This window comes from Phoxinus phoxinus (genome assembly GCF_949152265.1).
Source record: "Phoxinus phoxinus genome assembly, chromosome: 24".
Taxonomy (NCBI): Eukaryota; Metazoa; Chordata; class Actinopteri; order Cypriniformes; family Leuciscidae; genus Phoxinus; species Phoxinus phoxinus.
The window spans coordinates 27,436,500-27,462,756 of record NC_136899.1 but is presented as its reverse complement, the minus strand read 5'-3'; the positions used below and the strand labels follow the sequence as shown (position 1 = coordinate 27,462,756).

Genomic DNA, 26,257 nt, shown 5'->3' with positions numbered 1-26,257 from the left:
GGGCCAGACCATTGATGGCCTTGAACACAAACAGCAGGACCTTATACTCCACCCTAAACCTTCATCTTAACTCCTTCGTCACCATTGCATGGCTTCATTTGTAAGGTGGTTTGAGGCAAAACTTGTGCTAATGTTAGTTTAATAATTGTTTCAGGGAGCAAGGAGCAGACAGCTAAATTTATTAAATTGCAATTAAATAAATAAACTAAATAAATTAAATAAAATGTTATTGTAATATTTGCACTAGTCTGTCTCACTTGTGTATTATAAGAATATCAAGCCCACAACAATAAGAAAAGCAGTAGATAAGGCAATGGGGTTTCACTTTTATGTGTTTTTGTAGTGCTGTCATGCAAGCTACGTCTACAAAGGTTTTAACTGTGTTTATAATAAACAAGTGAGACAGACTAGTGCAAATATTACAATAAAATGTAATTTATTTAGTTTATTATTTAATTTTAATTTAATAAATGTAGCTGTCTGCTCCTTGCTCCCTGAAATGGGGTGGTGATGGCGCAATGGATAAGACACATGCCTTTGGTGTGAGAGACCCGGGTTCGAATCCACTGTGAGACACCAATGTGTCCCTGAGCAAGACACTTAACCCCTAGTTGCTCCAGAGGCGTGCGACCTCTGACATATATAGCAATTGTAAGTCGCTTTGGATAAAAGCGTCAGCTAAAATGAATAAATGTAAATGTAAAAATGTAAATGAAATAATTGTTAAACTTATATTTGCACAAGTTTTGCCTCAAATCACCTTACAAATGAAGCCACGCAATGGTGACGAAGGAGTTAAGATGAAGTTTATGAGACAGAAAAACTTGTGGCTTTTAACTCAGGTTTTGCTAGCTATTTGAGTAAATGAAAACATAATACTTTCATTTAAATGTGAATTTGCCGTCCACCACCGAACTCTCGGGCATCTTTTTAAAAATAAATAAAAATGCTGTCGTCACCGGCGTGCGATGACTTATGGGGTAGAATCAGGCCACAAGGATCCGTTTATGCATCCTTTCTTTCACGGGAAAATGAAGGGTGCATTTGACATCGCTTTTGAATCAGGGTAGCTTTCGACGCAGCCGGCCTTCGAACACGGCCTTCAGAGGATGCAGAATTGAATTGGGACAGCCTTCATCGTGCCGCGGTGACGCAATCGGCCTTCAAATGCGACCTCCGAAGTGTGCAGCTTTTGAATTGGGACATCCTTCGTCACGCCGCTGTGACGCAATCGGCCTTCAAATACGGCCTTCGGAGCATGCAGCCTTCACATTGGGACACAGCTATTGCCTCACATTCACCCATTCACTCACTCATTCATACACCGACGGCGGTGTCAGCCATGCAAGGACATCCAGCTCGTCAGGAGCAGCGGGGGTCCGGTGTCTTGCTCATGGACACCTCGACACTTGGTCAGGTGGAACCGGGGATTGAACCACCAACCTTCCGGTTTGTAGACAACCTACATGAACCACTGCCACCCTTATAAGTGCTTCTTCTTATGCAAAATATGCACGTCTCTGTGTGAAATAGAGCTAAATATATGAGTCCACTGGTTAGAAGAATGGACTTTCACCAACAGTGAACAAACCCAGATACAAGACGGGTTCAGTGTATTCCCACACAATAGAGCCTTTCCCAAATTAGTCAAACCCAAAAGCCTCAATAAGTATTTTATCATCATTAGTGACAATACCTTCATACATTCAAAATCCATACATTCATGAATACATTATTTGTTACATTTGGGATATGCCAATTCCAGTAATCAGAATTGCACATCAGATCTCCGTCTGAATGAGAGAACAGCCGAAAAAGTGCCTCTCAATCATGTTAGCTCAGTTCCTTGAACAATGTGCTTTGTGTCAAAATATTTTTGCGAGTTCTGAAGTTGTCTGAGGGTTGTCATTTAATATGTTTATCCAGGAAATATCTATCTGCTGCCTTTCATCTAATCTCAGTCTTTGGCATGATGCCATTGCTAACAGGCTCGCCTAAGGGACGCCAGCGCCGAAAAATCATATAAATGCAAATGACACATTCGCCTGTGGAAATATCCACTCTCTCACCTTCCTCCTTTTCAAGTTCAGTTTTTGTCTCTGGTTCAGTTTCTGTCTGAAGTGGTTTAGTTGTCAACTTTCAGCTCTATCATTTCACAGGAAAACAGGAGAAAAGGTCACAGATTTGCCCTTACAGGAGAGAGAATGGGGAAAGAGCTTTGGTGTTCTGCTTCAGAATACTTTGAAGAAGAAGTGCATTAATTTTCTTCATTTGTGATTCCACTTCAACAAACAATGCATGTATTACACTATGATGAAATGTGCCAACTAGTATGGTTAGTACCGCTGGCAATGGCAAACGTCCATGATGCAAAGCTGTTTCAATAGAGGTTGTGAAGATGAGAAGAACAGCCTAAATAAACACCCCGAAGAGTGAAACACACCACATTCTATGTGTGTCCTTCATCCTTCACATCCTGCAGACTCGAGGTGTGTTTGATGATGGAGACACACGGCATGTGCACTGGGAACCAGGACAGGTTTCAGAAGCACTGACGATGCCTCATCATTAAAAAAAAATCCACTTTATTTATATTTGAAAACAAAAGACACCAACATTTGATTGACATCAGTTTAAAATCTGAAAGATATGTTTTCCCCCCAACTGTTTGACATCATGGTAACAGGTGGTGAACAGCTGTCAATCATATCAATGAAAGACCAGAAGGCCAGAATTATTAGAGGCCAGAAAATGCCAGACAAGTTTGCTCACTCCGCTCTTGAATGTCGGTTTTTCTTTTATCTTTGTTTGTTTCTTGCTTTTTTTGTAGTGCATAAATGCCATGCACTGCTAACATACAACAGGCAGGCATTACTGGACATCGCCAACTCAGCAAACCACTTTAAAATTACCGGTTTTATACCACTGGAGTTACAACTCATTACTCGCTCACGAAACTACCGCCACCACTCCGAGGTAGGCCTCAAAGCACAGAGTTTGAGCGAGGAGGCTGATCCGGGGAGAGCGCTCCGGAGACGGCGACACAGGCGAGGCAAGAGGGGAGGGCTCCATGCTAGGCTAAAAGCCCGCGCTAGCCGGCCACCACTACCCAGCTTTTTTACCCAGCGGTCTTTAGAAAATAAACTAGACAAGCTGAGAGCAAGGATTACATCACAACGGGAAGTAAGGGAGTGTTGTGCTCTGATTTTTTCCGAGACCTGGCTCTCAGAGAAAGTCCCGGAATCCTCTGTTCAGATACTGACTCACTCTGTGCACGGGGAGACCGGACTACAGCCTCCGGTAAGACTAAAGGGGCAGGTGTGTGTGTGTGTTCATTATTAACTTGTGGTGCAGAGACATACAGACTGTTTATTAACATTTCTCGCCAGACGTTGAGTTTTTATTGCTGAAGTGCCGTCCCTACTATCTACCGAGGGAATTCACTGCTGTATTTTTAGCCGCTGTTTACATCCCTCCGCGAGGCAACTCCGCGGCAGCACTCGGCAAGCTATATGATGTTTTTAGCGCACTGGAGACTGCCTACCCTGATGCTGTTTTTATTGCCGCTGGAGATTTTAATCAGTGCAATTTACGGACTGTGCTTACCAAATACCACCAACATGTGAACATTCCCACCCGCGATAAAAGCACACTAGACAATGTTTACAGTAACATACATGGTGCATATAGCGCTGCACCCCACCCCCATTTTGGACTCTCAGACCACATTTCTTTGTTTCTGTACAATGACTCAAACAAACCAATCCTGTCATCAAACAGGTTAAGCATTGGACTTCACAGACTGAGGTCATTTTGCAGGACTGTATTGCTCTGACAGAATGGGATGTGTTTAATGGGCATATTGCGGGGTTTTTTTTAATATATAACCTTGTATGAAAGTACCATATGAAAAGTAAATACAGGATTAAAAACTTTTTTGCCAGACATAAGGGCTCAAATTTAGTAGAAAACGTGACAGTGTCCTTGACCGTGTTGAAAAAACACTTCTTTTTCACCATCGCGTCATATTACATAACCAGAGGGAGTCGTTTGCCGGGCTCTGCGTTTTCTCATTGCAGAGTAGGTTGGTATTCAGTTGGAGCGGTCGTGATTCAGTGTGTTTTCGGTGGTTATTGTATTTCAATTAATCATCATCGTGGTCACAAATGATTGTGAATTATGGCCTGTCAGGACATCAACTCCACAGGTTTCAGAACAAGAAAAAGGATGGTGCTATCTTCCGTGCCTGTGTGCGTTTTGTCTAGGGTAAGAGACGGGACTTCACTTCTGCATCTGGTTTGAAAAGCGCGGTAGTGTGTAGTGTTAACTATGATCAGATGATTATAATCCCGGCGATATGATGAGTTATATGATGATGGCGATATGTGCACACTGTCCCAGCTCCTTCATCGGGTCGCCGTCAGAATGTGGTTCGGCCGCGGGCGGGAAACATGAGATCACTTATTGTACATCTGTTTTACAAAATGTGCCTTGTCTTAATTTAATTCATTAACATATCCCACATAAACTTGTAATGTAATGCATTTGTGTGTTTGTTAGTCTGCAGCCGACACTTATTATTATTATAAATATAATATATTATGTTCATTTTCAATCTGTACTCCAAATTTTAATGTTTATGTTGGCTGTTTCTAGATATTAAGTTTTTATACAGTAAGAAAGCTGTGATTGTGATTATTTTTTTATTCATTGTCACCAAATTGGGCCATTCAAAGCCTTTATAAATGTCCCTCTTCCTCTGGAAACTGTCTCCTAATGGCTGACATACACAACACATGCAGGTAAGGGTCTAAACACTAGCTTTGCTATTGCCTGATACATGATAATAAGCTGTACAATATAGTGATTTGAGCATAGTGTTATACATATCGTCGGCTAATGTGAATACATCTATAAGCTAACACTGGTCCCTCACCGAGACCCCTGTCCTGTTCTCCTCACACCACAGCTCAATGCGTCTCCTCTGACCTCCTCTGAATAAAGTTTAACTAAATAAATGACCGGTGTTCTGTCTAATCCTGGCCTGTCCCTGCTCTCTTGGCTTCATATCAGGCTCATAATTATATGGCTGAGGTCCGTCATGCGAGTAAACATTTAGGCTACGATTTCCTCAGCGTCCGAACTGTCATTGCGATCCATTGCTTTCCTATTGTTTACTTTGACCTCTCTCCCTCCCGTTACGTAACTTCCGGTTTGGCGGTTTTCAAATGCGGAAGTAAAATTTTCTCACAAAAACGACTCCAGAAGCCTAAATAGCGTTTTATAAGTATATGTTTATATTTAAATCTAGTTCCTCCATTATTTTTCTATACATTGACTCACTGGGTACTCTAACCTGCAATATGCCCTTTAAGGCTGCAGCCACTCAGGAGGAATTTTCTGTCAACATTCAGGACTATACTGAATGAGAAGAAGCAGTCGAACAGCAGGAGAGAGCATCAGTCTGTGAGTGTTTACTTTTCTCAGTAGATTTTAGCGAGGTTCTTTGTTGCTAGGAAACTTTGTTTTGTTTACTGTGTTTTACTCTGGTAAAATGCGAGCCCACATGGCGTTTGTTAGTGTGTCGTGACTTTTCAGTTTCGCTTGGCTCTAATCTAATGTCACACGTCGGAGGCGGTACAATCCTAACAACCTGCGTACCTTTCCAGTGTCTTCAAGTACTATATTCTCTTTTCCTATTGGTCTCTGGAATTGCCAGTCCGCTGTAAACAAAGCTGACTTCATTACATCTTTTTTCTAGTCATTCAGGTCTCAGCCTATTGGCCCTGACTGAGACCTGGATCAGACCAGAGGACACTGCCACACCAGCTGCCCTCTCCACTAACTTCACTTTCTCACACACCCCTCGTCTGACTGGAAGGGGTGGAGGTAATGGTCTGCTCATCTCAAACGATTGGAAATTTGATCCTTTACCACCTCTGTGTGACAACAGCTCATTTGAATCACATTCTATTACCATCACCAGTCCTATTGAAATCCATTGTGTAGTTGTATATCGTCCCCGAAGTCAGCTTGGCAATTTCTTAGATGAGCTTGATATGTGCTACTCTCATCCTTCCCCGAGGATGGTACTCCTCTCATAGTTCTTGGAGACTTCAACATCCACCTAGAAAAGCCTCAAGCTGCTGATTTCCACACTCTGCTTGCCTCATTCGACCTCAGACGAGTATCGACTGCGGCTACTCGCAAATCAGGTAAAAAATTGGATCTTATTTACAGACGCTACTGCTCCACTGACCATACTCTGGTCACTCCACTGCACACCTCGGATCACTTCCTCCTCACTCTCAACCTCAACCTGCCCCAGAACACAACACGCACTCCTCCACAGGTCACCTTTCTAAACCTCAACCTGCCCCAGAACACAACACGCACTCCTCCACAGGTCACCTTTCGGCGGAACCTACGCTCACTCTCACCCGCTCGTCTATCCTCTTTGATCTCATCCAAACTTCCACCACCAGACCAGTTCACAGCACTAGATACTAACAATGCCACTGATACTCTTTTCTCCACTTTAACATCCTGCTTGGACAACTTCTCCACTCGCCACTCCCTCTGCCCCCTGGTTATCTGATGTTCTCTGTGAACATCGTGCTAAACTCAGGGGTGCAGAGAGGAAGTGGCGCAAATCCAAAGATCATACTGACCTTAGTCTTTATCAATCCCTCCTCTCTTCCTTCTCTGTTAATATATCTACTGCTAAAATTACTTTCTATCACAACAAAATTAACAATTCTTTTGACGCTTGCATGCTTTTCAAAACCTTCTCCTCTCTTATTAACCCTCCTCCTCCTCCTCCTCCTCCTTCATCAACCCTAACAGCTGATGACTTTGCCACATTCTTCATAAATAAAACAACCACCATCAGCGGCTAATTTACCAATCCACAAACTGACACACACATTTTACCAGCTAACAACACATTCTACCCTCCTTCTCCTTGCTTTCAGAGGCAGAAGTCTCCAAACTCCTCCTTTCCAATCGCCCTACTACCTGTCCGCTTGATCCTATTCCCACTAACCTACTTCAAGCTATTTCTTCCTCTGTTATACCCGCACTCACACACATCATAAACACATCTCTTCACACTGGTACGTTTCCCACAGCATTTAAGTAGGCTCGGGTAACCCCACTGCTTAAGAAATCCACTCTAAATCCAACACATCTGGAGAATTACAGACCGGTATCCCTTCTTCCATTCATCGCGAAAACACTTGAACGAGTTGTTTACAACCAGATCTCCTCCTTTCTTACGCAGAACAACCTCTTGGACAACAATCAGTCTGGCTTCAAAAGCGGACACTCAACTGAGACTGCTCTGCTCTCAGTAATTGAAGCTCTAAGACTGGCAAGAGCAGCTTCCAAATCCTCAGTTCTCATCCTGCTGGATCTGTCTGCTACCTTTGACACAGTTAACCACCAGATCCTCCTGTCAATCCTAAAGATGAAGGGCATTTCGGGAACCGCACTCCAATGGTAGGTCCTTTAGGGTGTCGTGGAGGGGTGAGGTGTCTAAGACCAAACATCAAGCTAATGGTGTGCCTCAGGGCTCAGTGCTTGGACCACTTCTCTTCTCCATCTACATGACATCACTAGGATCTGTGATTCTGAAAAATGGCTTTTCCTATCACTGCTACTCTGATGACACACAACTCTACCTCTTACTCCAGCCGGATGATCCGACGGTAGCCGCTCGCATCTCAGCCTGACAGACATTTCTGGCTAGATGAAGGACCACCACCTTCAACTAAACCTTGTGAAGACAGAGCTACTCGCAGTCCAGTCAACATTCTTGATCAAAATGTCTCCAACGCATATTTTTATTTCTATGCCGATGATACTGTGATATACGACTCTGCATCAACTCCAAACCAAGCTCTTTGTCTCATGATGAAGATTTATGGTTTTACTTCATCTGCCGTTAGATAGGCTATGCGTCAGTTTCACTAAACGGCCCAATGCGCTCGCTGGCGCGGACATTTAAGGTGTTGATATTTGCTTCAAGTGATAGGCTTGGTGAGTGAAATTATATTTGTATTATCTTTCTGTAAATATCTAATTTTCTTTAGATTTTCAGTCTAAAAGTGACCAGAAAGACATAACTCCAGCGCCATTTTCCAAAACGTTCGTACGCATGGATCAGAGTTTGCGTGCAGGTGCGCACATTTTCCCATCAAGTTTGTTTTTATAAATCACAACTTATGCGTCGGAAGTGGCGTATGCCTCTTTCAGGGCCTGTTTTGTGCGTACACAACGATTATAAAAGATTATAAACACTCAATACCACCCAGCTGGTTAAGAAGGGACAACAGCGGCTGTACTTCCAGAGGAGACTAAGGAAGTTTGGTATGTCAACTAAGATCCTCAATAGTCTCAATTGCTCTACAGCTGTGTTGTGGAGAGCGTCTTGACCAGCTGCATCACCGTGTGGTGTGGAAACACCACTGTGAGGGACCACAAATCTGCAGAGAATTGTGAAGACTGCTGAGAAGATCATCAGGACTCCACTGCCTTCTCTGCAGGCCATCTACCATCGCTGAGTCCACAGGAGAGCTGCCTCCATCATTATAGACCCTACCCACCCCCAGCATGGACTGTTCACACTTCTACCCTCGGGACAGAGGTATAGCAATGTGAAATGCATGACTTCCAGATTTAGGAACTCGTTTTACCCTTCAGCTATCAGACTCTTAAACAGATAGCCAGTGGACACAGAATAGTCTCATTTATCTATCATAGAATAGTTGGGCTATTTGTTGCATCAATTGCTCATCTGTTAATGTTAATTATCATGGAGCTGCGCTCAAATTGCACTTTAATGTATTATTGTTTTTAATACAGTCAATATTGCACATTTGCTTACAAAGATGTACTAAATTTAAATATTTTATACAGTCTAATTCTTATTCCACAGTATTTTTATTTTGTTTGTGTGTGTGTATGTGTTTTTTTGTGTGTGTTTTTTTTATATATATATATATTGCACTTGTCTTGGCATTCACTGTGGACAGCAAAGAAAGAATTTCATTGTACAGGGAAACTTGTTTTCCTCACTGTGGATATGACAATAAACGCTTTGACTTGACTTGATAGACTTTACTCAAAAGTTGCAGTTTACTAAAGGGCAAAATGTTCCAGAATTAAAAGGGCAAAAAGAAAGTAATATTGTAAGATTTATGAAGTCTACTCCCTAATACCGCTACTACATTACTCTCTACTGAAATGAATACCCATTACGCAGCAAAAATGCATTAGTGCAACAAAGAGAGAACAAAAAAATACCTGCACGTGTTTGTATAACACTTGACTGAACTTATTCATGATTCTAAACACTAAACTTTTGTGGTGATTATTTAAAAAAAGAACAAGACTTCCATGTGAAAAACGAGTGAAGAGCTCTTACCTTGCCCACGTACAGTGGCTCCGTCCCAGTGTATTCCTCAAGCACAAAGAACTGGTTCCAAACCCAGTTGCGTTTCTGTCTCTGCATGTGTTTGTGGGGTCGGTCAGGGGTCGTGTCAGCAGACCAGCTCATGTTCTCAACAGCGAGGAGCCAGACGGCACAACACACGAGACGGCCACAAACACTCATCTGGGGCAACGTGAAGGATCAGCACACGGGAGTGAAGGACCAGCACAGGATCAGCACACAGGAGTGAAGGATCAGCACACAGGAGTGAAGGATCAGCACACAGGAGTGAAGGATCAGCACACAAGAGTGAAGGATCAGCACACAGGAGTGAAGGATCAGCACACAGGAGTGAAGGACCAGCACACAGGAGTGAAGGACCAGCACACAGGAGTGAAGGATCAGCACACAGGAGTGAAGGACCAGCACAGGATCAACACACAGGAGTGAAGGATCGGCACACGGGAGTGAAGGATCAGCACACGGGAGTGAAGGACCAGCACACAGGAGTGAAGGATCAGCACACAGGAGTGAAGGATCAGCACACAGGAGTGAAGGATCAGCACACAGGAGTGAAGGACCAGCACAGGATCAACACACAGGAGTGAAGGATCGGCACACGGGAGTGAAGGACCAGCACAGGATCAACACACAGGAGTGAAGGATCGGCACACGGGAGTGAAGGATCGGCACACGGGAGTGAAGGACCAGCACACAGGAGTGAAGGATCAGCACACAGGAGTGAAGGACCAGCACAGGATCAACACACAGGAGTGAAGGATCGGCACACAGGAGTGAAGGATCGGCACACGGGAGTGAAGGACCAGCACACAGGAGTGAAGGATCAGCACACAGGAGTGAAGGACCAGCACAGGATCAACACACAGGAGTGAAGGATCGGCACATGGGAGTGAAGGATCGGCACACGGGAGTGAAGGACCAGCACACAGGAGTGAAGGATCAGCACACAGGAGTGAAGGATCAGCACACGGGAGTGAAGGATCAGCACAGGATCAACACACAGGAGTGAAGGATCAGCACACGGGAGTAAAGGACCAGCACACGGGAGTGAAGGACCAGCACAGGATCAACACACAGGAGTGAAGGACCAGCACACAGGAGTGAAGGACCAGCACACAGGAGTGAAGGACCAGCACAGGATCAACACACAGGAGTGAAGGATCAGCACACGGGAGTAAAGGATCAGCACACGGGAGTGAAGGATCAGCACACAGGAGTGAAGGATCAGCACACGGGAGTGAAGGATCAGTACACAGGAGTGAAGGATCAGCACACAGGAGTGAAGGATCAGCACACAGGAGTGAAGGATCAACACACAGGAGTGAAGGATCAGCACACAGGAGTGAAGGATCAGCACACGGGAGTGAAGGATCAGTACACAGGAGTGAAGGATCAGTACACAGGAGTGAAGGATCAACACACAGGAGTGAAGGATCAGCACACAGGAGTGAAGGATCAACACACAGGAGTGAAGGATCAGCACACAGGAGTGAAGGATCAGCACACAGGAGTGAAGGATCAGCACACAGGAGTGAAGGATCAGCACACGGGAGTGAAATTAATGAAATTATCTGCGTTGCAGTTTGTGGATTTTCCAAAGTTTTTGATGCACAAAACCTAGAAATCCATGAAGTGATTACAGTGATGTAATTTCTGATGATTCAGGAGGAGTTTCTGATTCCTGTCAGAGAAAGAGAGATAAAACAAGGGTGAGGATCTGCTTTCAATTATTGTAGACTTTTTTATGAAGAGTTGTTTCAGCAAATCCACACTGCCATGTTTGGGTGGTTAGTCTTGCTATGTTATATAATTGAAATTAATAATCATTATTACAATATAAAGAGCAATAATCAACAATAATGATTTTCTCCTAATACTGCAGCCCTAAACTGTAATAATGTTTTTTTATTATTATTTTTTATATATACTTTTAAGGCTATACTATATTTGCATACATATTTATATACACACTATATTTATATAATGCAAAGTTATATGAATATTTGAGTGATTGTTTTATATCGACTAATCCAGGTTATTGTCACAATCTCACCTGTCTTGTGTTCTGTAGGACTTTTATGTTGAAGTGTATTCTTAGTTCCCATTGTTTCTGTGTTCACTACCTGTGTTTGGTTCCTGTTTTGCCTTGTAACTTGTTTGTTGTCATAGTTACCCTCATTAGTTCCCATGACATCTAATCACCAACACCTGTCCCTCATCAGCCCCTTGTTAACCTGTCTATTTAAAGCTCTGTTCTTCAGTTGTTGGTTGTTGTTCCTGTTGTTGCTCTCCTGCCTGCTCTATGTGGATTATGCTCTTGTTCTTGGATTATCTGTGTTTATGTTTTATTAATAAACGTCTATGCTTGGGTGTAATTCTCGCCCCGTCTCATGCCTGCTCACACCTTACAGTTATATAGGATGCCAAGTCTACTTACAGGTGAGACATTTTAAACCATGAAATGTGTCACCCTTCTGTAGAATGCTATATCAAATGCTTTTCTTATATAAATAGCATGATAACATATAATTTCATGTGAAGAATATATGTGTGTATAAGTACATATATGCTGGGTCAACCAGAAGTGGCCTTTGCAATTGGAAGAGTTTCTTTGAAACTGAAAAATTCAGTCAAATTTTACAATGTTAAAATATTGTATGCAATTCGACTGCAATTACTTTTATTATCTGTTATTTAACTCATATTTCACTCTTAACAGTCTGTTTATATTCTATCTACTACTATCCACGCAACGACCGAAACAAAATCAACATTCAATCTTCGTCATTTCAGTTTTCCCCTCAAATAGCAGCTTGGACAATTTAATGACAGGCGTTGAAGAGCAAAGAAATTAAAATTAGAGAACCGGGATTATATAAATAGTTTAATAGAAATTAGTAATGCATTATGAATAGGCTAGGTACATCAAGAGGAAATATTTTAAACACCGAATTTGACATAACTTTGCTTTCTGATGACCAAGTGCTGCAAAAGCTTTGACAAGCGTAACTACAGTATGTCCTTCTTATCCAGCGATCTCATGACGTCGTGTTCATCTTGGCAGGTGTGGACAGACTTTCTTGCAGCATGATGGGCCGCAGGAATTATTCTTATCAGCCACATGTGCCAGATATAAATAAAAATGAAATGATGTGGAAAAATGTAATGAAACTAAAATTGCCAATAGGTGGTGGCAAATCATTGTCTTTACGTGTGAGTCATTCAATCATTAAGTCAGTCAAAAAAATCCATTAAAAATGGCTGATTCATTCAGGGACAAAGCTATTGTGACTGACTTGTTGCCTCAAGCAGTGTTTGTGCAAGAAGGTACATCACGAAAATTATTTCAGACAGATTTCTGAGGCAGAGTAACGGTTTAATGAACTACAGCAAAATAGAGAGAGCTTTGGTGAAAACTAAGTAAATATTTAATTGCTACAATAGTAATTTCTCGCTAGAAATAATATCAAAAAGTGGAAATAAAACTTACATTTACACAACTTTCAGACGGCATATTATATTTGTTGTATAAAATCATTAGGGTTCACGTTTGCAATAGTGCTGGTGTTCGGGAAAACAGCACTCTATATCCATATATATAAACATATACAGTAAATACAGGCTAGGCTATTATAAATATTTTAAAAAATCAAGAACTCATACAGGGACGTTTTCTGTCCTATATATCTTGAATTTTGAGAGCATTTTATTAATTTCGCTGACATTTTTGCCCAAAGCCCCAACAGTTTCTGCCCCTGATGTGTGTGTGCGGCATGAAGGCGGAAGCCCGGACCAAAGCATAGCATAGCAACATAGCAAAGGCCACTAGTAATGTAAACATAATTAACCACAGTTGTAAGATTAAAAAATATTTTTGAATAGAGCTTGAAATTGAATTTGGAAAAGGTGTAAGATGCTGCCAAACAATAGTACAGAAAGTGTCCTTGTGCTTAATATACCTAACATTCACAATCAAAATAAAACATACAGACTGTGTTTAGATTTGAGAGGAACATGACAATACGCAGGAGTTTTGTTGAGTTCTGTGTGTTGGAAAGGGCAGAAGACCGGAGTGTGTGGAATATCAATTAGAAGCCGCTTAGCTTCGTAGTGCTGATTCCCAATGCCAAATAATAACTTTGGCAAAGGCTGATGATGGCGTCTCATGTGGATAACAGTCACCACATACAGTATCTGCTGAAATAATCAATAAACCATTAAAAATGTTGGTCCAGAATCAAAGTGAAGCTGGTTGACCAAGGTTGAGTAGGCCAGTCACCTGAATGCAGGCAAGAATTGAGGGGACAAGAACTGTTTTTGCTTGTGTTTTTCTACATTTATCACATTAATGATGTAAAGGAAAAAACGTCTTAGGGTTAGGCATTTAACCCTGGTTCCCTGGGAAGGGAACGAGAAGCTGCTTTAGTTGCTGGCGCTGTGGGAACGTTAATCCCCCACTACGCCATCCTGAACAAACGCCTGCTCGCCAGCTGTGACTGAATAACCTGCAGCGAACCCAAGCATATTCCAGCCTGAAGAGACTGCCTTGGGTTGCCACTCAACACGCATGCCAACTGACCGAAAGCTCAGCACCTATAGAGGAACTGACCACAGCTCACCGGGCCGAGCGGACCAGAACTAAAGGTAAAAGGACTGCATTTATATAGCACTTTAACAGACCCATGGCCACCAAAGCGCTTTACATATTGCCTCACATTCACCCATTCATTCACTCATTCATACACAGACAGCAGTGTCAGCCATTCAAGGCGCCATCCAGCTCGTCGGGAGCAGCTGGGGTTAGGCGTCTTGCTCATGGACACCTCGACACTTGGTCAGGTGGAACTGGGGATTGAACCACCAACCTTCCGGTTTGTAGACAACCTACATGAACCACACACAACTACAGCTGTGTCCAGCTCTCTGCCTGCCTTGCTTGGGCTAACTGCTCCCGCCCAGATGCGCAAGGCTCTCTTGTGTGCGCAATCTGCACCATATAACTTGCTTAAACAGACGATCTGACGGGTTTTAGAAGATTAAATACAACCCGAAACTAAAAAAAAAAGAGTCAATTCGAGTAGAGTTGTAGAGTCAATTGGTTGTTCTTGGAGATAGCGGGTTAACTCCGTGTCAGCGCACGCTGATTCCTATAGCCACTGCGCTTATGCTGTTTTAGCGCTGTTTACAGTTGGAAACGATGTAGACCATTAATAACACAGACTGTTAAAGGAACACTCCGACTTTTTGGGACTTTAGTCTATTCACCTTATCCCCCAGAGTTAGATAAGTCCATACATACCTTTTTCATCTCCGTGCGTGCTATAAGTCTGTTTGACGCACCCACCACTAGCCTAGCTTAGCACAAAGACTGGATGTAAATGGTTGCAGCTAGCATACTAATCCAAATAAGTGACAAAATAAAACAAACATTTTCCTATTTACATGTTGTGATTTGTATAGTCACAGAGTGTACAAAAAACAAAGTCACATGAGACAGACATATTTTAACCGTATAAATACTGGGAACTATATTCTCTGAAGGCGAAGCACTGCTACTTGGGCGGAGTGATAACCGCAGCACCTGAGACGCGCCATTGTTTCTTCTGTCAACAAAACCAACGTGACTATACGTGAGCTCTAGCTTCGCTCAAGTGTCACAGAGCGCGTTCGAGGCAACAATACTAACATTACAGGGGATACATGGAGCCCGTAAACAACTGCAATAGTAGTTACCACCCTATTCATATAATAGTGTCACTAACGTTACATTAGATCTAAGTTAGCTAATGGCACTGTTACAGTAACGTTAGGCTAAACATTTAAAAATATAACGGAACACTTACCGCAGCCGCTCCACTTTGTCCTGTAAGTTATGTGATATCGATGGGATGGCCGTATCCTTCAGCACACGTTTCATGGTCCTTGTGGCAAATAATTTTTTTTGAAAATAGTCTGTGTTGTTTATTGCATATCAACACATAGTCGTCCTCAGTGAAATGTACCGAGCAAACATAATGTCCCTTGATAATCTCATTAGGTGTGTTTTGATCAATATCCAGAGCAAGTAGCCATTTCTTCATCCGGTCAGCGTTTTTAGTTGGAATTCTATGAAACATCATGGTATCACCTGGTCTCCCCTGTTTATTGTCACAGCTCTTTACAATACAGCGAAAATCCTTGATTGTAAACTACGCTTTTACTATTTATAAATTGCTGACTCTGTTACCCAAACTCTGAACGAACTGCTCCTCAACGGCGCGTCTCAGGTGCTGCGGTTATCACTCCGCTCAAGTAGCAGTGCTTCGCCTTCAGAGAATATAGTTCCCAGTATTTATACGGTTAAAATATGTCTGTGTCTCATGTGACTTTGTTTTTTGTACACTCTGTGACTATACAAATCACAACATGTAAATAGGAAAATGTTTGCGTTATTTTGTCACTTATTTGGATTAGTATGCTAGCTGCAACCATTTACATCCAGTCTTTGTGCTAAGCTAGGCTAGCGGGGGGTGCGTCAAACAGACTTATAGCACGCACGGAGATGAAAAAGGTATGTATGGACTTATATAACTCTGGGGGATAAGGTGAATAGGCTAAAGTCCCAAAAAGTCGGAGTGTTCCTTTAACAATTGTTTTTAATTAATATTTAAACATTCTCTATGATACATTTTTTTTGTAAAAAATATTTTAACACGGTTTTGGCGGTTATAGAGTTCTAATGACGTGTTCAACTATAACCGTCGGTCTCACGGTTATATGATAACCGTCACACCCTTATATCCAACTCAAATTTCCAAAACAGAACGAACAATGGGGTGTGAGTGTCAGTATCAGTAGTGTAGGGTAGGTGCATGGGTGTGTTGTGTGTGTGGGTGCAAGTGTTGAGTGTAAAAATAAAAGACATAAACTTAAATGTGCATCCATGAGTCCTGGCTTCCCGAGCGAGGCGTGGACCCGGACAGGCCAACAGAGCAGCGTTCGAGCCCTTAGCCACCAGACCAGAGCAGGAAGAGAGATCAATACAGCAGAGAATCTCCTATTTAAACACCATCTTCCCAGGTGCCAGCCATTAGGCCTGAAAGAGAAGAGGGGCAGGAGAACGGCCAGAAACAGGCCAAGGGCCGTAACACCATCCAAGAGCACATTCGGTGTTAAGAGCTGGAAAGGCCGCCATAACTGGCAACTCCGCAGAGACTGGATATGTTTACGCACAACTTTTGTTTCAATCAGACTGAATTCATTCCGATGGATTTATCTGAATGTACTGTAGTTTACATGAATGCTAAACGTGAGCGGGTTGATGTGCGCATTTATGTCACAAGCTTCAAATCGGAATATATTTTTTGACATGCCGCACAAATATACAGTTTTCCCTGTTTGTGTTTAATAACCATTCTCCTACATTGGTTCTTTATTTGTTTTAAACAGCAGACTTAATATTTATAAATTTCTGGTCATAATTTGGAGACACTGAACATATGAACCGTTGAGCCGCTACTTATATTTATCACACAGTACAAATGGCTAAAACCAGTCGTATGTGGATGATAATCTGAAGCCAGGACTGGTGGGCCGTTGTCCTGCTCCACTTCACACACACAGAGAAGGGAGAATTATATTTATTTAGAATTTAGAAATTTAGAATTATTTAGATGACACTTTATTCAACAGGAACAACAGCTCGTTTAGCGCATCATACGTCGTCCTTTCAGTTTCGGTTTTCAATCGATCAAGTGTTATGTTCTTTTGTTTGGATTAGAAAAGGAATAAACCTGCCCTTTCAATCCGATCGAAATTATTTGTAATAGAGCAGTTGAGTTTTAGACACTTTGAGTTTTTAATGTTATGTTATAGCCCTACTTGTTTTTAATGTTTTTATAAAAAATATGTAGTGACTGCATGATCATATCACCGTATTATTTACCACCATGCGAGCCACAAATTAAAGCTTGGTGAGCCCCGCAACAAGTAACACTGATCTGACTAATCTTACATTTTCCTTGCAGTGCATCGGTTATGGGGTGATGTGCTATAAATTGATTGCAGGCCAAATGAATTGCAATATTAATTTAATAATAAAAGTAGTAGTAATAATAATTTAATACATTAATTGGAAATGCCAAATCCTATTGATAAGGTCGATAGCTGATGCTGTTATCAAAGGACCCTCCAACATCTGGTGCATCCCGACCTCCTGATCGTTTCCAATCTTATTCCAATATTATTATAGTCCAGCGGCTGCAACTGGAGAAGATATTGTATTATATGTATATATAGCACATTGTATATTATGTGATAAATCAGCCAGTTCACACATGCAGAAAATACACTCAGAAAATATGCTCAGATGATTTATGAGTCATGTGTGTTATTAGCTTTCTTGATTTTCAGCAATCTAATTCTCCCACATGTCCCCCAATTTCCCTTTCCAATAAAATGTTTGTCTTTTCTTGAATTTTCTCTCAGTTTCAGATGATTATTTTCTATCGCTTCTGTTTCATCCATACGATCCACCGCTCCAATATTTCACACGTGTTATAAAGGGAGAATCAGCACCTGTGCCTTTGGTTTCACAGAGAGAGAGAGAGAGAGAGAGAGAGAGAGAGAGAGAGAGAGAGAGAGAGGGGGGAGAGAGAGAGAGAGAGAGCGAGAGCAAGAGAGATTTTGACTTTTAAAAACACTTTAATTTACAAAACACTAAGAAATCAAACCAAAAGAAACAAATAAACAATAGCTATTCTTATCGCCAATTAAATACCAATCCCCTGATTCACATAGTCACCAAAACCATTCCAACACCCCATCTCCATTCAAAATAAGAGACATTATTAGTGTGCCGATAATAAATATATTCAATGATCACTCTTGACTTCACCAAAGACATAAAAAGGGCCACCATGCTTACATCCTCTTCAGCATTTTTGCACTGATGTGTCTTAAAAAATGCTAGTTTAGCTTGCCTTATTAACAAAATTGGTAAGTGTACACTGTTGTAATCCCCTGGTTATAGAAAAAGGCCTAGTTAGGGAAACATTAAGTCTTAACATGCTGTAAATTTCATTATATAGCATTTTAATGAGAGAAACAAAATGAGGACCAAAACCAAAAGCTTCCAGGGTCTTAAATAAATATTAATTGTCCACTCTTGGTCTAGTGAAAGAAAACCAATGTCCAAATGATGAATCTTTGCAACAGTAATAATACCTCTCAACAAAAAGAGTTTGTCAAAAATCAACCTTTTAGGAACACAACATGTTTGATCTTTGTGAATGACTGATGCCATACATTTAAGCCTATTAGTCAATGCTTTTGATAATATCTTCAAATCAGCACAGATCAATGATACAGAACGCCAGTTCTTTAGACACCAAATATCACCCTTTTTTTGGGATTAGTGTTAAAATTTCCCTTCGACAACTCAAAGGAAGAGTTCCTTGCTCAATACATTCAAGAAAAACATCATATAGATCTTGTCCAATTAAATTCCAGGACATATGTCACTCCAACTCACTCCTAACTCACTTCAACTCACTCCTAACTCACTCCTAACTCACTCCAACTCACTCCAACTCACTCCAACTCACTCCCAACTCACTCCTAACTCACTCCAACTCACTCCTAACTCACTCCTAACTCACTCCTAACTCACTCCTAACTCACTCCAACTCACTCCAACTCACTCCAACTCACTCCCAACTCACTCCTAACTCACTCCAACTCACTCCAACTCACTCCCAACTCACTCCTAACTCACTCCAACTCACTCCTAACTCACTCCTAACTCACTCCTAACTCACTCCTAACTCACTCACTCCTAACTCACTCCTAACTCACTCCAACTCACTCCAACTCACTCCCAACTCACTCCTAACTCACTCCTAACTCACTCACTCCTAACTCACTCACTCCTAACTCACTCACTCCTAACTCACTCCTAACTCACTCATTCCTAACTCACTCATTCCTAACTCACTCATTCCTAACTCACTCACTCCTAACTCACTCCTAACTCACTCACTCCTAACTCACTCACTCCTAACTCACTCACTCCTAACTCACTCACTCCTAACTCACTCCTAACTCACTCACTCCTAACTCACTCACTCCTAACTCACTCACTCCTAACTCACTCACTCCTAACTCACTCACTCCTAACTCACTCCTAACTCACTCACTCCTAACTCACTCACTCCTAACTCACTCCTAACTCACTCCTAACTCACTCACTCCTAACTCACTCCAACTCACTCCTAACTCACTCACTCCTAACTCACTCACTCCTAACTCACTCCTAACTCACTCACTCCTAACTCACTCACTCCTAACTCACTCCAACTCACTCACTTCTAACTCACTCCTAACTCACTCACTCCTAACTCACTCCTAACTCACTCACTCCTAACTCACTCACTCCTAACTCACTCCAACTCACTCACTTCTAACTCACTCACTCCTAACAGCAGACACGCAGTCTTCGGCTGATCGAGTCATCGGGTACACCGAGCTACACTAGACCTCCAACAGAAGCCTACACACAGAACTCTGCTAACCTAAAATTACAAAGGAAAACACCCAATAATGCAAATAGAGCAGAATTAGGCAGATTCACATGAACAATAAGCAAAAAAGATCCCTCAATGCATCTAATAAACCCACAGAATCGCTTCATTTTAAAACATCACAAACCCTAGAACCCCGAAAAGCGTCCCTCAGTTCTGAGACTCACTAACTCTACTAACACCAAACATCAAGGAAACGTTCCTGAAGATTCGTCTCTTAATCAGCACTTTTAACATCTCACAGTGGTCTGTCCGTGATTTTCCCTGTTTTATTCTTTTTTATTCTTTTCTTTTTATTATTTTTTTTTTTTTTTTTATGGCTAATAATTATATATAAAAAAGATCTTAATCAAAATTGACATAAAAAAGCACTTAGAATTTATATTTTAAAAAAATGCTGTTCTTTTGAAAGTTTTATTCATCAAAGAATCCTGAAAAATTAAATGCATGACGACTTCCACACAAATCTGAAGTAAAAACCCACAGACTGTCAGTATTCATTACTGGGTTGGTTGGTTGTCCATGTCAAATTTTAAATATATATTCAATATTAAACACATACACAAAAAAACATTAGAATTATTCACATTATGTATCAAATAAGACCTTAATGTATAAAACTAAATTCCTACAACTAATGCAGTTCCTTTCAGGGGCATCATACTTTCTTATTGGCAGAAAAGATTTTGAGCAAACAATATACTATATACTTTTAATATATAATATAAATATGTTCATTTTGCTCATGAAAGATGTGTCAGTCAAGTGGAAAAAAGACCTGCATATACTTTTTATAACAATCTAAGAAATTATTGCATCTAAATTTGAGTCTTTGAGAAGCAAGCATTTTTATTTATTTATTACTATTATTAATGGTTATTATTTGGAAGTTGTATTCAAAGTCATTATAGCGCAAAATGTTTGCCTAAGTCTGGATAGGCATTATGACTCTGGTTCACTTTTACTATCTTTAAAAAGTTAAGGAATAAAATGTAGGCTATATTTAATAACTTCTGACAGTCCCTTAAAGTCAGAAAAAGACTACATGTATGATGATACAAAATGTTCGCATTTAAATAGTTACAATTTGCATATTTTAATATTCATATGTGATCATGTGTTTTTGTATGTCTTAATAATTTAAGACATTCTACTACTATATAATAATTATAATAAAAGTAATATAGCCTACTGTGAAAACCAATACATGCTCATTATTAAACATAAGTGTCCCACATAAACTATAGCATCAAACCCCAGAGAAACGGAGATAACCCAACCATTAATAAAGCATATTCTCATGAGTGTCCTGAACTATAAGCGCATCTGGAAACCTCTGAGCTGAAGATCATGAAGTCTGATCGCTACTGACATTCATATCGTGTAAAGAAGACAGTTTAAAGCCATATATTCTCTGTATGTTGTTTTATGGATGTAAATGTCCGACATAACTCCTCCATCACAGACACATGTGAACACTCACCTGACTGTGGAGAAACTGAAGTCCTCCTTCGATATGATCGTGTGGACGCGACGAGCTCGAGTAAAGAAAGCCGAGTGAGAGTCTGAGAGAGAGACAAATATTCTGAGAGTGGAGAGAGAGAGAGAGAGAGAGAGAGAGAGAGAGGAGAGAGAGAGAGAGAGAGAGAGAGAGAGAGAGAGAGAGGGAGAGAGAGGAAGAGAGAGAGAGAGAGAGAGAGAGAGAGAGAGAGAGAGAGAGAGAGAGAGAGAGAGAGAGAGAGAGAGAGAGAGCCCGAGTCCAGTCCTGTCGAGCGTTGAGGCTGCGCGACGCGGGAATGCGACGCGTCTCTCCAGGGAGATCGGGAGGAGTGGACAGTGGAGGAGTAGAGGTGTGTGTGTGTGTGTGTGTGTGTGGTTATTGTAGTTCTAGTCTAAATGTGAACATGCATTTATTCATCTCACTTGCATAAACACAGATTCAATATTCCTTTAAACCCTAAAACAACTTTTTTTAGTTAATGATCTGTAAGACTCGGGCTTTATTAATGCTGTTCATTGATTCAAGTATTTTTTTTGACATTTGGGTATAAAGTGTTTTAATTCTACAATATGGTGTAAAAACGTCCCACTTTTCCAGCATTTTTCAAATATTGCCAGTGGGTGGAGTCAGACTCTGACCAGGGGTTTAGTTACTCTTTCAATAAAACAGTGAAGTGAAAACACAGAATATTACGCAAACTAGCAATAATTAAATATTAAATTACACAAATACACTTTATGTTATTTATAAGGATAGTTCACCCAAACATGTCAATTCTGTCATCATGTATTTACACTTATGTTGTTCCAAACCATGTTTCTCTCTTCTGTTGAACACACAGTCTGTTATTAAACTGTGGACAGTACAGCCATTGAAAAATACAGTGGAAGTCAATGGCTGCCGTCAACTGTTTGATTACCAACATTATTTAAAATATCTTCTTTTGTGTTTAACAAAAAATAATTTCATACAGGTTTGGAACAACATGCGAGTAAATGGCAGAATTTTCCTTTTTGGGTGAACTTTGACCAATGTCTCCGCTGCTGACCTTGAATGATCCAATCCAACCGTACTAATCAGCAAACCTGTCCCTGGGTCTCGATGTCCACACTATCCAGCAGTGTGTGAGATTGAAACAAGTGTGTCCCAAAGTGTAGTGTGTGGAACAGAGTCTGCCAGAAGTGCCCGGATGGTCTGCTACTGCCGGTGGATATTCGAAGTGTGGATACGTGCTCACTACGGCTGCGCTCCGCATCACAAAGCTCATCATCCGTCCGCCATCCGTCCGCCATCCGTCCGCCATCCGTCCGCACCAGCGTTTGTGAACAATTTTCAAAACCGCCGCCGCCGCCATCCGCTGATTGGCCGATGCTGGACGCTGCTGATGACAGCCGTGAGACTAGCCGCTCTCACCTCAGAATATCAGCAGAACTCCGTCTCCGAGCGGCGCACAGGGACAAGAATAAACAAATAGCCTAAATTAAACCGGCAAACCTGACCTTATCTGATAGGCTACTGTTCAATATTTGCATTGTAGCCTAATAGAAAACACATTTTGGCGCATCATTTCAACATGCTGCTATTTAGCCTACTACTAATGAATGCCTATTTCACTTTATGTTTTAGCAATAGATAGAAAGCGCGGATAAAATAACAAGTCATTTACATTATAGGCTAACTCTACGCACTGTCATGTCTGACGACTATAGGACAGCGCCGCCGCTCCCAGCATCATGTGCTGTGTGTAGGGCACCAAGAGCTGAGGGGGCACCAAAGAAATAGCCTAATGAAAAATCAATAATTATAATGCCGATATTATTTCAGAAATACAGACATCACAAGTCTCCTGGAAGTTCCGGGAGTCTCCCGCATATTGATAGCGGCTGATGCCCGCAAATTAGTAAAAATCTCCGTAATCTAGAGCGAGCGCGCCCGCGAGACAGTGACCGCTCCACACCGCAGCGCGTGCACGGCAGAGAGAGCAAGAGTCCGCGCGCGTGTGCCTCATGAAGCGCATGTAATATCATCCTCCTATATTCTTTTTTTGGATGTAGGTATAGTCAGATAACTGTATTTAACAATGTATACATATTTTTTTCATTTGATTGGTTCAACCGCCCGCCACCCGTCCGAATTTAATTAAAATATTATTCTTCATCATGTCATCCGCCGATCCGCGGTCCTGTGCAGCTCAGCCGTAATCAGTGGCAGCACTCATACTACAGCACTCATACTACAGCACTCATACTACAGCACTCATACTACAGCACTCATACTACAGCACTCATACTACAGCACTCATACTACAGTACTTATACTACAGCACTCATACTACAGCACTCATACTACAGCACTCATACTACAGCACTCATACTACAGCACTCATACTACAGCACTCATACTACAGCACTCATACTACAGCACTCATACTACAGCACTCATACTACAGCACTCATACTACAGCACTCATACTACAGCACTCATACTACAGCACTCATACTACAGCACTCATACTACAGCACTCATACTACAGCACTCATACTACAGCACTCATACTACAGCACTCATACTACAGCACTCATACTACAGCACTCATACTACAGCACTCATACTACAGCACTCATACTACAGCACTCATACTACAGCACTCATACTACAGTACTCATACTACAGCACTCATACTACAGCACTCATACTACAGCACTCATACTACAGCACTCATACTACAGCACTCATACTACAGCACTCATACTACAGCACTCATACTAAAGCACTCACTCATACTACAGCACTCATACTACAGCACTCATACTACAGCACTCATACTACAGCACTCATACTACAGCACTCATACTACAGCACTCATACTACAGCACTCATACTACAGCACTCATACTACAGCACTCATACTACAGCACTCATACTACAGCACTCATACTACAGCACTCATACTACAGCACTCATACTACAGCACTCATACTACAGCACTTATACTACAGCACTCATACTACAGCACTCATACTACAGCACTCATACTACAGCACTCATACTACAGCACTCATACTACAGCACTCATACTACAGCACTCATACTACAGCACTCATACTACAGCACTCATACTACAGCACTTATACTACAGCACTCATACTACAGCACTCATACTACAGCACTCATACTACAGCACTCATACTACAGCACTCATACTACAGCACTCATACTACAGTACTCATACTACAGCACTCATACTACAGCACTCATACTACAGCACTCATACTACAGCACTCATACTACAGCACTCATACTACAGCACTCATACTACAGCACTCATACTACAGTACTTATACTACAGTACTCATACTACAGCACTCATACTACAGCACTCATACTACAGCACTTATACTACAGTACTTATACTACAGCACTCATACTACAGCACTCATACTACAGCACTCATACTACAGCACTCATACTACAGCACTCATACTACAGCACTCATACTACAGCACTCATACTACAGCACTCATACTACAGTACTTATACTACAGTACTCATACTACAGCACTCATACTACAGCACTCATACTACAGCACTTATACTACAGTACTTATACTACAGCACTCATACTACAGCACTCATACAACAGCACTCATACTACAGCACTCATACTACAGCACTCATACAACAGCACTCATACTACAGCACTCATACTACAGCACTCATACTACAGCACTCATACTACAGCACTCATACTACAGCACTCATACTACAGTACTCATACTACAGCACTCATACTACAGTACTTATACTACAGTACTTATACTACAGCACTTATACTACAGTACTTATACTACAGCACTTATACTACAGTACTCATACTACAGTACTTATACTACAGCACTTATACTACAGTACTCATACTACATCACTCATACTACAGCACTTATACTACAGCACTCATACTACAGTACTTATACTACAGTACTTATACTACAGCACTTATACTACAGTACTTATACTACAGCACTTATACTACAGTACTTATACTACAGCACTTATACTACAGTACTTATACTACAGTACTTATACTACAGTACTCATACTACAGTACTTATACTACAGTACTTATACTACAGCACTTATACTACAGCACTTATACTACAGCACTTATACTACAGTACTCATACTACAGTACTCATACTACAGTACTTATACTACAGCACTCATACTACAGTACTCATACTACAGTACTCATACTACAGTACTTATACTACAGTACTTATACTACAGTACTTATACTACAGTACTTATACTACAGTACTTATACTACAGTACTCATACTACAGTACTCATACTACAGTACTTATACTACAGTACTTATACTACAGCACTTCTACTACAGTACTTCTACTACAGTACTTATACTACAGTACTTATACTACAGTACTTATACTACAGTACTCATACTACAGTACTTATACTACAGTACTTATACTACAGCACTTATACTACAGTACTTATACTACAGTACTTATACTACAGTACTCATACTACAGTACTTATACTACAGTACTTATACTACAGCACTTATACTACAGTACTCATACTACATCACTCATACTACAGCACTTATACTACAGCACTCATACTACAGTACTTATACTACAGTACTTATACTACAGCACTTATACTACAGTACTTATACTACAGCACTTATACTACAGTACTCATACTACAGTACTTATA

The 26,257-nt window shown here is 41.2% G+C and overlaps 1 protein-coding gene across 1 annotated transcript in view; it reads right to left on the bottom strand.

Moving 5' to 3' along the window:
- LOC306993031 (cadherin-7) overlaps positions 1-9,616 on the bottom strand; it is a gene marked incomplete at its 5' end in the record, with an annotated part of 137,218 nt that extends 127,602 nt beyond the window's left edge. Inside the window, one exon of the mRNA XM_079602462.1 lies at positions 9,428-9,616. Within this exon, the coding sequence (XP_079458588.1) occupies positions 9,428-9,616 (189 nt within the window). The remainder of the gene's footprint in view (positions 1-9,427) is intronic.
- Positions 9,617-26,257: the final 16,641 nt, after the last annotated feature.